At 46.8% G+C, this 14,436-nt stretch overlaps 1 protein-coding gene across 1 annotated transcript in view; it reads left to right on the top strand.

Moving 5' to 3' along the window:
• PHF24 (PHD finger protein 24) overlaps positions 1-14,022 on the top strand; it is a 116,636-nt gene extending 102,614 nt beyond the window's left edge. Inside the window, exons 3-9 of the mRNA XM_057313549.1 lie at positions 2,536-2,917; positions 3,582-3,767; positions 7,669-7,747; positions 8,072-8,277; positions 8,624-8,784; positions 9,091-9,186; positions 9,509-14,022. Of these exons, the coding sequence (XP_057169532.1) occupies positions 2,540-2,917; positions 3,582-3,767; positions 7,669-7,747; positions 8,072-8,277; positions 8,624-8,784; positions 9,091-9,186; positions 9,509-9,605 (1,203 nt within the window). The 5' untranslated portion in view covers positions 2,536-2,539 and the 3' untranslated portion in view covers positions 9,606-14,022. The remainder of the gene's footprint in view (positions 1-2,535; positions 2,918-3,581; positions 3,768-7,668; positions 7,748-8,071; positions 8,278-8,623; positions 8,785-9,090; positions 9,187-9,508) is intronic.
• Positions 14,023-14,436: the final 414 nt, after the last annotated feature.

Consider the following 14,436-nt stretch of genomic DNA (forward strand, 5'->3'; position numbering starts at 1 on the left):
AAAAGCATAATTTGAAGGACTTTATCCTGAAAGCTGTAGAAAGCCATTTAAAAGTTTTAAGCAGGGGATAACATAAAACTTGAATGTCCCAAACCTCTTTAATGCAACATGTACAAAATCCAGTTTCATTTCCCAATTTCTGTAAATGGCAATACCATTCTGCTAGTTTTAAGTTTTTATTTAAATTCCAGTTAACATACACTGTAATATTAGTTTTAGGTGTACAATGTAGTGATTCAACATTTCCATACACCACCTGGTGCTCATCCCAAGTGCCCTCCCCAATCCCCATTACCTATTTCACCCTGCTCCCCACCCACCTCCCCTCTGGTAACCATCAGTTTGTTCTCTATAGTTAAGAGTCTGTTTCTTGGTTTACCTCTCTTTTTTTTTCCCCTTATGATTGTTCGTCTTGTTTCTTAAATTCCACTAGTTAGTTGATTTAAAACTGCCCTCTCTGTAAGTAAGACAGAGAAAGGCTGAATGAAATACTGTATGACTTCATTTATATATGGAATCTAAAAACATTGGACTAATAGAAACAGAATAGAATTATGGTTGCCAAAGGCTGAGGAGAGGCAGAAATGGGGAGACATTGGTCAACGGCTACAGATGTTCAAATATAAAACGAGTGAGTTCTGGGGATCTCAGGTACAGCAGGGTGACCACAATTAATAAAACTATATTGTATACTTGAAAGATGCTACAAGAGTAGAGCTGTAATGTTCTTACCATAACAACAACAACAAAATGGTAATTATGTGAGGTAAAGGATGTGCTACCTAGCCTTATTATGGTAAGCATTTTGTAATATGTAAGTGTATCAAATCATCACATTGTACACTTTAAACTTCTATAGTATTATATGTCAATTATATCTCAATGAAGCTGGGAAATAAATAAATACAAAACTGCCCTCTTTCCCTTTACCCTTTATCTAGTCAGTTACCAATTTATTCCTAAATTTCTCTAATTCTATTTCCATGGTATCAAGTAGACTCAGTCAGCATTATTCCTGCTGCCATCATTTCAGTTTAAACCCTCTACATCTTGCCTGGACTATTATAGTAGCCTTCTAAGTGGCCCTAACCTCTCCTATTCTCTGCCCCCTTTTCGTCCAAACAAACAGAGGATAACTTCCTACCCATTTTTCAAGGTCCACTTTGATTCCCAGTAGTGTGGTCTTAACCTTCCTTTAGGCATTTCCAATACTTTATCTCACTCTTTGAGGTTTTTAAAAATATTTTATTTATTTGAGAGAAAGAGAGCACGAGGAGTGGAGCGGTGTGGGGGGCAGACTCCCCGCTGAGAGGAGAGCCTGATGTGGGGCTGGAGCCTGATGAGGGACTCAATCCCAGGACCCTGGATCATGACGGGAGCCAAAGGCAGACACTTAACTAACTGAGACACCCAGGTGCCCTCTTCTTTGAGTTCTGATATTAAGTAGCATAAGTGGTGAGACTGTTCTCCTTTTATTTCCTATGATGAGTAGTTAGTACCTTATACATAGTACTGTTCAATAAGCGTTGATTAGAATGGATTGAGAGCAAGGCTAAAACAGACTGTTTCACTTAGAACACGCATTCCCCAGCTGAATTCCATTAAGACCCTTCAGGCTAGGAAATAGCAAACCAGCTTTGCAATATGCCATGTCATGCCTTCACTTTCCAGTGTTGTACCCTGGTACTGCAGAGGGAGAGCAGGGATAATGTTACTTCTTAACAGGTTTTATTGAACAGCTCAGAAAATCAAAAGAGAACATGTGGGAGTAACATTAGTGAAGCCTTAGAAGTCTGAGAAGCACTTTAGCACTTATAATGGGCAGGTTGTGAAAGACAAACAGACCCACAAAGAAGCATAGCTAATTAGAGGAGGCAAAGGAGTGTTTGCGACCTTGACCATGTGGACATGTTGGTAGAGCTTCCTATCTAATTCAGGAGTCCCCTAAAAATAGGAGTGCAGTCACTCTGACTGAAAAAGTGAGAATTTGATGTGGATTATCCCTGGATGCACTGTGCACAACACTTATTGGAGGAGCTTTTCTTCAACCAGAAGTCTGAAATGTATTGCTGTAGTCTTGCTTTAAGCTTTGGGTCATGTCATGGGACAGAGGAGAGACTTAGGCTCTGAAGTCTCCAACTATCTCCAGAGGCCTGGGAACCCTGGACCTAATTGGCTTTGGGACAGCAAGAAATAAAAAGATACCATTTCATATCTGTAGAATACTTTCCAGTCTACTAAGCACTTAATAAGCACATTTTCTAATATTATCCTCATGACAGCCCTGTGAAATGCACTGAGCAGATAGCCCTCATTTTACAAATAGGAAAACCAAAATCACACGGCCAATCAGAAATAGAATCAGGGTCTTTTGACTCTTTAATAAGTGCTTTCTCCACCCCACCATGGCACTAAGTTCCAGAAGAGGGAAAAAGTATTTAATAGCACTTGCCACTTAGGTGAATAGTTGAAATTGATCAGCTTGATGTGGTCAGCCATTGGCTGAATCTGGGCCCCTCTGCTTTTTGTCTACAGAGCCATGGGGGTGTTGATGTCCAAGCGGCAGACAGTGGAGCAGGTACAGAGGGTGAGCCTGGCTGTGTCTGCCTTCAAGGATGGGCTACGGGACAGGCCTTCCATCCGACGCACCGGTGAGCTTCCAGGGTCCCGCCGTGGTACTGTAGAGGGCTCTGTCCAGGAGGTACAGGAGGAGAAAGAAGCAGAGGCAGGTACCCCGGTGCTCCAAGAAGAGGGCAGTGTCAACCGTGCAGCCTGGGAGAGGCTCCGAGATGGGCGTGGAGTGGAGCCAGAGGAGTTTGACAGGACTAATCGTTTCACACCCCCTGCCTTCATCCGCCCCACCCGGAAGCTGGATGATGACAAGCCTCCTGATATCTGCTTGGAGCCCAGAGAACTTGTGAGTATCCAGTTAGGGCACAGTCCTCAAGTCTTAGACCTTCTGAGGATTAGGGAGCAAGACAGGGAGGCCTGGGTATAGTTAAAGTGAGACTCAAAAAGAAAATAACTCCAGAAAGGTGCAGTTGAGTCCAGAACAATCTTTGCATTTCTTTTACAAGAATAAAAATGTTACATCCTGGATTGGTCTGAGTGAAAGACCGGAGACAGTGGGTCATAAGGAATGACGCCATGGCAGGTCCTTCGCCATCCGTCTCACTAAGGTATAGCAGTATTCCCTGTAGGAGGCATTCAGAAATTTGTGGGCATTCAAGGTGATCATCACTGGGAGTTGCTACTGGGTTTTGGTGCCAAGAAAACCAGGGATGCTAAATATCCTGCAATGTCTGAGACAGTCTTTCAGAACAGATTAATTTTTCCAAAAATTTTAATACTATCCCGGTTCAGAAACATGGTCACAGAAACCTGAGCAGATGGAAGAGGTTGCTGGTTCTTGTCTTGCAGAGAGAAAGCTCTATCACCTTAACACTGGCCTCAGTTGGAATTGTTCCCCTGGGCTGCTCCAGGGATATTCAGCCCCATGTGGGTATTTCTGTGTTTGGTGGCGATAGGATCTTGCCGCCTACACTAGAATGAATACACTCTCTATTTATTCTTTTTGCCAGGTTGTCAACGATGAGATGTGTGATGTCTGTGAGGTCTGGACAGCTGAGAGCCTCTTCCCATGCAGGATCTGCACCAGGGTTTTCCATGATGGCTGCCTGCGCCGCATGGGCTACATCCAAGGAGATGGTGCAGCAGAGGTGACCGAGACAGCCCACACAGAAACCGGCTGGAGCTGCCACTACTGTGTAAGCCTAGACTGCAGGGACTGTGGGCTGCAGCACCGCGGGGAACTTGGCACTACTCTGGAGACCCAGTCTTAGAACACTGATTTCTAGGCAGTAACCTGAAAGAGTTTTCCAGTAGTAGATACAGGGATCCTCAAACTTGAGCAAGCTTTTTTTACCTCAGTACTATGACATTTTGGACACCGGAAATTTTTGTCGTGGGGGATGTGTGCAATGTAGTATGTTTAGCAGCATCCCTGGCCTCCACCCCATTAGATGTCAGTAGCACCCACCCCCAGTTGTGACAACCAAAAATGTCTCCAGATATTACCCAATGTGTCCTAGGGGAGCAAACTCATCCCAATTGAGAAACACTGAGCTAGAGGAATCAATGGGTAGGATGAGGCCTAATTACTCAAAAGTAATTCTGCTTGGAGTAGTGCTTCTCTAATAGTCTGTACCTGTCATTCATTGTACTCATCTGAAAAACCATTTTAATCAGCTTGTTTCCAATAAGGATAGGTTCTAACACAGTAACACTGCTTAGTCCTAAGATCATCACTTGGCCTACCACCTAACTCTTAGGAGCATTTGTTCTTCATCTCTAATGTGATCATTATGTAAATTAACAAAGGTCCATTGATTCAGAACTTTGCAAATTATATATAAATGCCTTCCAACTTTTTAAAAAGATTTTGTTTATTTGACAGAGAAAGAGAGCACAAGCAGGGGGAGCAGAAGAGGGAGAGGGAGAAGCAGACCCCCACTGAACAGGGAGCCAGATGCGGGGCTTGATCCCAGGACCCTGGGATCATAACCTGAGCTGAGATCAAGAGTCAGATGCTTAACTGAGCTACCCAGGTGCCCTGACTGAACGGTTTTTTAAGGGCGTATGCAGTGCCATAGTCAGATCTTTGCTGTGTGGGGAATGAATCAGAGGGGCAAAGTCTAGAGACATGGAGAACAGTTAGTTAGCTGTTGCTATAGTGCAGGTAAGACAAGATGAGTGGCTAACCTAAGACGAGAATAGAAAAGAGGAGATTTGAGGGGTATTAATAGGTAGATCAATAGGACCTGCTGACTTACTGGATGTGAGGGATGAAGGGGAGAAATGAGTTGGTATTGGTAACTGGAGGGGTGGTATTACAATTCAGAGAGGTAAGAAATTTAGAGAGGACAGGTTTTGGGGGGAAAGAGGAGTTCATTTTGGGGCATGATGAGTGTGAAGTACCTGTGAGGCATCAAGATGGATATAAGTCCAAGAGACAAGAAATTTAGGTCTGGACACCCAGGTTTGGGAATCATTTGTGTTTATTTTATTTCTTTTAAAGATTTTATTTATTTATTTGACAGAGACAGCCAGCGAGAGAGGGAACACAGGCAGGGGGAGTGGGAGAGGAAGAAGCAGGCTCCCAGCGGAAGAGCCTGATGTGGGGCTCAATCCCAGAACGCTGGGATCACACCCTGAGCTGAAGGCAGACACTTAACGACTGCACCACCCAGGCACCCCGGGAATCATTTGTGTTTAGATGGTAGCTGTAGCCACTGAAGTAGATGAAATAACCCAGGGATAGAGTGTGTGCAATGAAAAAAGAAGAGTGTTAACAACAGAACCCCAAGGAAGACCAGCATTTAGGACTGTGACAAGAAATTAACTAAGGGAACTCAAATGGTCAGAGAAGGTAGGAGGAGAATCAGTCGAGAGTACGGGAAGCCAAGAAAAGAGAGTGGCACAAGCAGGGGGTAGATGGTAATGTTAACAGTGGTGATACAACTACGATGGGACTTTACTGATTTTCTATTTTCTCTAGTTTCCTTATTTTACATAATAATTCTCATAAATATTTAAATCCCTCCCAAAAAGAGGAGGCAATAAGGAAGTCCTAAATACCTCATGGAGGTCAAGTAAGAAGATGCCTGAGAAAAGGTCACTAGACATGACTGTCAGGTTATGGTGACTTTAAGAAGAACCAATCCAGCAGAATGACAGATGCAGAAGCTGAATTATAGGTGGTTGAGGAGCCACAAGGAGATGATGGAGTCTTTTCAAGAAGCCTGGCTGGGAAGGGAAGAAAGGGGAGGAGCTTGGAAGAAACCTTTGTAAAAAGTCTGGCAAGTGGTAGTAATGATGGTAGGACTGTGACAGAAAGCCAGGAAGGGTTAGGAAGGAGACACCTTCAACCGGGTCCCACATCAGCAGAACACTGCGGGGCAGAGTTGCTGTGAGTGAAAAGGCTGGTGTTTGGCGGGGTGGTGACTAGAGAAGATGGTATATAGAGCAGGGTCTACTGTGACATACTTCAGCTGGGGAAAGGGTGTGTAAGTGGCTGGAAATAACTGTTCTATACTTGATTTTATAGACAAGCCATAGATAAAGTGATATTTGTTAGAAAGTGGCACATCTCTGCTTTCTTCGAGGCAGTAGGAAGAAGAGGGGGGATCTGCTGAGATGTTTCTTAGAAGATATCCGCAGGATAATAGAACATTAAAGCAAGATTTAAATTCTATTCAGATATGCTGAGAAATGGATATGAATCTGGGTTTTGTCTTTTTAAAAGTTGGAAGGCAGGGAGCCTGGGTGGCTCAGTGAGTTAAGTGTCTACCTTTGGCTCAGGTCATGATCCCAGGATCCTGGGATCAAGCCCCGCATCTGGCTCCCTGTTCTGGCTCCCTCAGGTCATGATCCACACTGGGTGTGCAGCCTACTTAAAACACAAACATTTGGTGACTACCCTTTGCCCTCAGAATAAAAGCCCATTGGAAGGGCTCAATAATGGGCATTTAAGGCACTTCACAGTCAGGCTTCTGCCTACCTCTCCCTTATCTTTTGTCATTCCTCTTTACTCTCCCTCCACACACAGACACCAACCCCTACAATCCAGCCCCACTGAACATTTCACAATGTTTTACCCCACTGTGCCCAGCATATACCAGGTGCTCAATAAGTGTTTATTGAAAGAATTGTTTGAGTTCTTCATGAAATCCACAAATGAATACTCATGAAATGTCTGCTCTTCTTTGCTGGTATTTTTTTTTTAAGATTTTTTTAATTTATTTATTCGACAGGATAGAGACAGCCAGCTAGAGAGGGAACACAAGCAGGGGGAGTAGGAGAGGAAGAAGCAGGCTCATACCGGAGGAGCCTGATGTGGGGCTCGATCCCATAACGCCGGGATCACGCCCTGAGCCGAAGGCAGACGCTTAACCGCTGTGCCACCCAGGCGCCCCATTTGCTGGTATTTTAAGAGAGAAAAATAACCTACTAGAAAGAATCTTTGACAGCTTACAAACTATAAGACTGTAAATTAGTATTAATAAAATAACATATCACTGCTGTTTTGGAATTAAAATGTCTATGGCACCACAAAAAAAAAAAACAACACCTCATTTGGTTTTAGGAACTTCGTCATGATGGCATCTCTTTCAAAACCATTCTGGATTATTTAAAGTAATACAGCCTACTAGGAGCAGAGTTACAATTAAACTTCTTTTTTAACTGAAATACTCTTTGAGCACAGTCTAACATAGAGGCCAAATACGTAAAATGAATAAAGACGGAGCTGCAGGCACAACCCTGCCTGCTTATTAGTCCCCTTTTCCCTTGCAGCAGCTTCCTAAGGTACTTCAAAGTATTCCCTAGGGTATCTCAGAGAATAATTTAAAAACTGTTTAGTAAAAGGGTCTCAGGTCTAGAATCAAGATACCTGGCTTCTGGAGAAGATTCTGCTCCAGAGCTGGGCAACTCTGAGCAAATCCTTTCCCCTTTCTGGAGCTTCAGTCTCCTTGATTATGATTAGAGGCTGGGATTAGATGATCCCAGAATTGCCTTCAAGTTGAAATACAATTTCCATCCTTTTTGATCCTTGGCCTTTCTTTTTTACTGGTCTATATGGCTACTGACTCACATCCTTCTTTTTTTCAGGATAATCTCAACTTGCTGCTAACTGAAGAGGAAATGTACAGCCTCACAGAGACCTTTCAGCAGTGTAAAGTCATTCCTGGTAAGGCTGGACAGTGCTGCCAGATGGAGAGGGGCTGGCACATTTTTCCTCTGTACTTTCTAGGATGAACCATAAAAGGAGTATGCTGGAATTTGAAGAGTATGGGTAAATAGGTCCCTGTTCCCAAACTGTTGGCCAGCAGGGGCACCCACACATCCACCCATCTTCCCCACCCACCACAGCCTGAATTATACTGGCTATAGGAGACAAAGACTCCATGAAAGCTATGGATGTAGGTGTTCTGGAGGGTACCCTAAAGTAAATGGAGGTGCCCCCGAGGCTGAGGAAAGGGTGGGTTTGGCTAGTATGGGGTGCCTCCCACAGATTGCTCCCTGACACTGGAGGACTTCCTACGCTACCGCCACCAAGCAGCAAAGCGGGGGAACAGTGACAGGGCTCTAAGCGAGGAGCAAGAGGAGCAGGCAGCCCGCCAGTTTGCAGCCCTGGACCCTGAACATCGAGGACACATAGAGTGGCCTGACTTCTTGTCCCATGAGTCCCTCCTACTTCTGCAGCAATTGCGTCCCCAGGTGAGGGCCAGCTGGGGTGAATGTCTATGGGATACTGGGTGAGAGAGACCTAGGAAGCATGCTGAGCAGGTTGGAGGAGCACTGGGTACTGTCTTAGCAGGGACCATAGCAGGAAAGGGCTCACATTCCACCCAGCAACAGGTGATCCAGGGCCTAAGCTGGGGAAACTTTCCAAGGAAGATTGATTTGCACTGGACCCAACTGCAAATGTTAATGCTACCAGAAAGGCTCTGGGCGGCTTCAAAGGGAGGCTGCAGAGGTGGTAATGGAGGTAGGATTCTCTGTGGCTTGACATTTTACAAAATCTTTTCAACCTCAAGATCTTAACTTGTCTCTTCTTCCCCAGAACTCTCTGTTAAGGCTTCTGACAGTCAAGGAGCGGGAGCGAGCCCGGGCCACCTTCCTGGCCCGGGGCAGCGGGAGCGCTATCAGTGAGGCAGAATGCCGTGGAGCCCAGCACTCTTGGTTCTGCAAACGCATTGCAGAGGCTCCTTCCTGCAGTGTCAGGTCTGTTCCCTACCAATCCCTGCCCCCACTCACATGCCCTCTTCCTTTTTCCACGCCAAATGGCCCTTGGTATGAAACGCACCTCTCTGTTTCTTCTGTCAACAGACGGGAGAGGACCTTCCTGCACATTAGGCAAAGGACATTGACTGTTATTGTTCAAGACATAGGGCATCCTCTACTCCAAACTGTCGCCCGTGTCAGAAAAGCGTGGACATGCATATCCAGAGCCGTGGGTTCCCCAGAGTTTGGGAGGGGCCAGACCTTTCACTTTCCCGCTCCTAAACCACATATTCTTGTGCCCAACAGCATCAGCCATGTGGGTCCCATAGCAGACAGCAGCCCGGCCAGCAGCAGCAGCAAGAGTCAGGACAAGGCTCTGCTGCCCACAGAGCAGGAGTCCAGGTGAGTAGGATCCCCTCACCGGGCTGTCTGCACTCCCAACATTTCAACACACACAAGCGGCCATCACCCACTGCTGCCCCAAAACAGCAAGTGCCTATCCCAGAAAAAAAGGCTCCAAAAATGTCCATTTGACCCCAAATCCATAGGGTCAGCCGGCTGGTCTGTCAGCTTGGAAGCACAGCCAGCCATACCTATGTCAGCCAAAAGCCAGGGCTTCCCTGAGCTTTGCCCAGCTTAAGCCGTACTGCCACCGGGATCAGGTCTCATGAGCATCCGGGCTCTGCAGCCAACCTCACAAACCTGTTCTTTGCTCCCACTCCAGATTTGTGGACTGGCCTACCTTCCTGCGGGAGAATGTTGTCTACATCTTGGCTGCTCGCCCCAACAGTGCCGCAATTCATCTGAAACCCCCGGGATAGCATGGAGCAGAGAAGCTCAGTTCGGGGACAGTGGTCTCCCTCCTCTCCTTTTTCTCTTTCTCTCTTTACCCCACCATCCTCTGGTACTGAGACTTGCGGGGATGGAGCACTGCCAGCATCTCAATTTGCCAATAAGCTTTATGGAACCGAAATCACTGCTCCCCTCACAACAGAGGCAGTATATGCATTGCTGCAGGGAAGAGCCCTGGGAGCTGTGGCAGTATCCACTCCTGGACCCAGCCCCCTGCCCTCACCTCACAGACTCGACCTGCCACTGCACACATATGTGCACGCGCGCGCACACACGCACGCACCCACGCCTAGCTGTCCACGCCTTCAGAGACCTGGTTCTTCTTGGTTGAAAAAGGACCAAAGTTCCTTTGTGAAGCTCCTGGTATAGATGAGAGGGGTCTCTATTCACTCCTTCTATTGGCCAGTTTTGATTTCCAATTGACAAGTCTCTGGCCAAGTGATTCTTAATAATAGGTCATATCAGACTCACATGCTGTCTTAGAGATGCTGATAGGCTCCCTCTTCCTCAGTTGAAAATCCCTTCTGTGGTGAGCCACTGTTCTGGTAGGCATGTGTTATGTCCTTCAGGTATGTGGGGCGGGTACATTATTGAAAACCACCACTGCACTTCAGCCCGCTGTTTATTTAAATTCTAATTCCTCGTGACAGAGAAGGCAACTAGTCTATGGAGTCCTAATTAGAAGAAGGGCAGGCAGCCCCTGCCAGGAACCCAGGATTCTAGGAACCTCTCAGCCAGGTCTTTCAAGTCCAAAAGTCTTTAGCAGAACAGTCAAAAACCAAGTTGAGCCATCCTGGCCCCTGTTTTACAGATGGGAACACATGGCCCAGAGCCCAAAGGGCCTGAATGGAACGAGTGTGATGGCAGGAGTCACAGCCCTCTGTATTAGGTGCTTCACCCAAGTCAGCTACCACAGAGACCTGAAGCCTGATCTCCAATGAGGACAAGGTTTGGATGGAAAATGAGAGGAGAAGGCCCATGATTTCCCATCTTTCCACCTCAGCCCAAATGCAGACCTAGAAGAGTGTGCCATTGTATGGAGAACAAGAGCCAGCCTCTTCCACAGCCCAAGAAAGAGCAACGAGGATTCCTTTCAACCACCCTGACACGCTGGAGCCAAGAAGAGGATTTGCATCTCAGCTTGCTTGCTTTCTTTCCTTCTTTCTTTTCTTTTATCTTTCCTTTTCTTTTCTTTCTTCTATCTCACCTCTTTAGCAGAGAAAGTCCAAGTAAAGCCTCACAGAAGGAGGTTCATCCTTCTCCCCCTCACTGAGATGTGGCCTGAGTTGCTGCTTCCCCCTGCTGCTCACTACATGTCTTTCCCCACCACGCCTGGCCTCTAAGTCCTGGCTGTCCTCCCGAAGTTCTCACTGAGCTCTCAAGTCACTGCCTGTTGTGGGTCAGCCCTGGCCTGGGAGTCCAGATTCTGTTTCCAATCTGAATACTAGAGAGGGGGTTGGTTCAGTCATGTGAAAGCTGACATATCTCCACTGCTCAAGGCACTTGTACTGAGTTGGGGGCTAACAGAAGAAGGAGCATACAGCTCAGTGTTGAGGTGCTCCGAGGAAAGTGGGGAGCTGCAACCAGGGTTGTGGTAACAGCACCTTCTGTAGAAGCTGCCTGACCTAGAACAAGTTGTGAAGCTTTGGGGGTTGGATTATTCAGATCTAAAATGAAGCAGATAGAAGATGAATCTGGGTTCATGTGTATGGCTCTGAACATTTCAAAACAAAAACAGCTTTTTGTAAATACTGCTTAGCCATACTTCCAAGACTGATCAGTAAGAGGGGCCATTGTTCAGTTTAGCCAGAATGAAAAAAAAAAAAAAGTGAAAGCACATGACTCTTGGGTCCAAGGACTGCCTCCGAGGCAGCCAGACCTGCAGTTTTGCACTGAAAAAGATTAAAGCACATTCAGCACAGGGGCTCTCGCTTACTCTCCTGGTAAATCACCCTGTATGCCAATGGCCTTGGGCTGCTGGATCTCACAGAGAGGGCATTTTGAGTAGAGACAAGCTCTGGGCTTTGTCTGAACAGCTTTTTTCTCTTGCCTCATCATCAGTCATAGGGACTGGAAATCTATCTTCTTGTTCCCTGATCTTTCACAGACAAGGTGATGCCTACCTCTCTGGAGCTGCAGCTTCTAGCTTTCTGTGGATGAGCGGTGAAAGACCATGGGCCAGATCAGGCCTGCTGCATCTCAGGGCCTGGCAAAGCAGGATTTCTTCCGTGATAGGATCAGGCCCATTTGGGACTATTCCTCTCCCTGTTCCAAGACAGCAAGTTTCCTTAGCAGGGGCATGCTACAGAGGGCCAGGGGACCCCAGCATAGAGTTCGCAGTCCACAAGAGTCCTAAGAAGCAGAAAAGCATGGAGGAGCGACTAACCTCTTGTCCATTAGGCATCTAGCTTTTACCAATGAAAAGATTATCTTGCTTCCCCAGACCAGAGTTGTAGAAGCCCCACCTCAACCCCCCTGTCTGGGATCTCCCTCTGCAGTGTTCTAATCCATGGAGCGCCTCTGCAGTACATATGAAGATGTTCAAACTTTTACAAACCAAGTGAAGCCCATTCCCTTTCCTTCTCATCATGCCTTTCCATCACTGTGACTATCTGAAATTCTGCCAAGTACAAAAATCAGTGCCTGACTCTAACGGTTTGAGAAAATGTTCTAGTCATTTCTTCTTGGCTGCCCAGAATTGAAATCAATGCTTTTTACAAACACGACCCACTCCACCCACTATCAACAGAGGTTAGGGGTGCTCCTCTGAAGACTCCTTACTAAGCCTGTTTTTCACCCAACACCCCTCTCCCTATGCTTAGATTTAAAGACAGGGAAATCTGGATGACACAGTGGAGCTGCAGGGACAGAAGGTAAGCTGAGGCAGTTAGCTGTGGCTACATAACCTCTCCAGGTCTGCTCTGTGGCTTCCTCTCCTGAGACCAGCCTTCCTCAACAGAGGCAGGCTCTGTGCTTTTGAGCAGTGGCCCTTTTGGATCCCAGAAATGGACCAGTTCCCTTGCTCCCAGGTACTGACCCACTCTCAAGTGCTTTCCTTCCTTTGAGAACAGCCAAAGCCATGAGCACATTGCCTCTTCCCACCTTCAGCCCAAGTGACTGGGGCTAAAGGATAGGCATACCTTTTTAGCCCTGGTGCTCCCTATGGGATGCCACCTGGCCTTACTTGAGTGGCTAGATCTGGGAGTTCCCCCAACCCTATCACTAACATTGGAGGTACAGAATCAAACTGGGAAGAGGGCACCTCTCTGGGGTGTGAGCCCAGGATTGTGCCTAGGCCTCTTAGCTGAAGCACAACCTCAAGCACTGCAGGTCTCATGGCTTCAGTAAGAGCGGTGCAAGGAAGCCCTAAAGCCAAGAGGGAAGCTCAGCAGAAGCTTTCTGCAGGGCCTAAGGCTAGCCATGACCACCCCAGAGCCAAGAATAACCTCCAGGCAGGACTGGTAGCAGGCTCTAGTGATCCTACAAGCATGGCCCCTTCAGACTAGCAGAGTAAAGGCAGGTATATACTTGGCACTAAACAACAGAACAACCGGATGTCAGAACAACATCCTGGCAGCACCAGTAACCATAACCCCTTTTCACTCAATTTACAGTAGAATAAAATTGCTACTTTCCCTGTGCCACTTAGTTTGAATTTGCCCAGGATCTCTCTCCGGGACCCTGGCTGCAGCTCAGACAATAGAGATCTCCTGGATGGAGAATGGAAAATATTAATGCATCATACCTGTTCCCTATAGCTCAGTCCTGGAGTGTGGTAGGACTGGACATTCCCCCTGCTTTGCTTTCCCGCTGCCACTGCTTTTGGCAACCTTAAAAGGAAAGAAAATAAACAGGTAACAGAATTTCCACTAGACCCAACTAGCACTAAGGAAAACCTTCCCTCTGAGCCACATGACCTGATGACCTAGATTGTGGACGGTGTGTCACATCTGGTCTGGGCTAGTGACTAAGAAGTCCAATCACATTCCAGTTTGTATAGCATGGGTTGGCATGACATAGATGAGAATGTCAAGGTAGAAGCAGCAAGGCCTTTCCATATCCATGTGAAATAAAAGCCTTCAAGCTTACCCTCCTTTAAGAGATGGCCTGTGATCTGTCTCCCAGCCAAACATAGGCTTGTGAGGGGAGTTCTGAGAACACTCAAGTAACTGGAGGATCCAATGCCCTCTGGTCCCTCATGCCCTTCCTATGTTCTTTTCTGCAGAAGGTAACTTGACAGTAAGCTGAGGGGAATATCCCCAAGCCCTGTCTTCCCACCAGTACAGCTGCATGCTCCTCCCCATGGCTCAGCCTTCCCTCTTGAAGGAGCTGATGCTCCCAGAGTCTGGGCACAATGGAAATCATAATAAAGAGATTGTGATGCTATTTTGGCTTCCTACTTCCTGTTATTTGGGGCACCTGCTGAGTTTCTGTGTGGTTTCCTATCATTAGCTAATTCTGGAGTCAAAGGAGCTGCTATGGCCTCCAGGAAGAATGCAGGACACTGTGGCTCTTTCTAGAGCTTTCCTGGTGCTGACCTTCCCAAGAATCAAGTGATGGGAGGGAGGAGGTAGGGGCTCCACCATGGACACAAAGGGGGAAATGAAAGCACTGAAGAGAGAAGCCAGAATTTTCTAAGAAACTGAGGAAGAGGTAAGGCCTCCAAGCTGTTCTGCAATGTATTCTACCACCACCACCACCAAGGGCCAGTTTTAGACACATTTCTCTTCCCAATCCCTGCTGGGTGACAAAGTAGGGAAGCTAGTTGGCTACGTTTTCTGGTCTTCTGGGTCCTTCTTG

Source organism: Ursus arctos, unplaced genomic scaffold (genome assembly GCF_023065955.2).
Source record: "Ursus arctos isolate Adak ecotype North America unplaced genomic scaffold, UrsArc2.0 scaffold_18, whole genome shotgun sequence".
NCBI classification, from domain to species: domain Eukaryota; kingdom Metazoa; phylum Chordata; class Mammalia; order Carnivora; family Ursidae; genus Ursus; species Ursus arctos.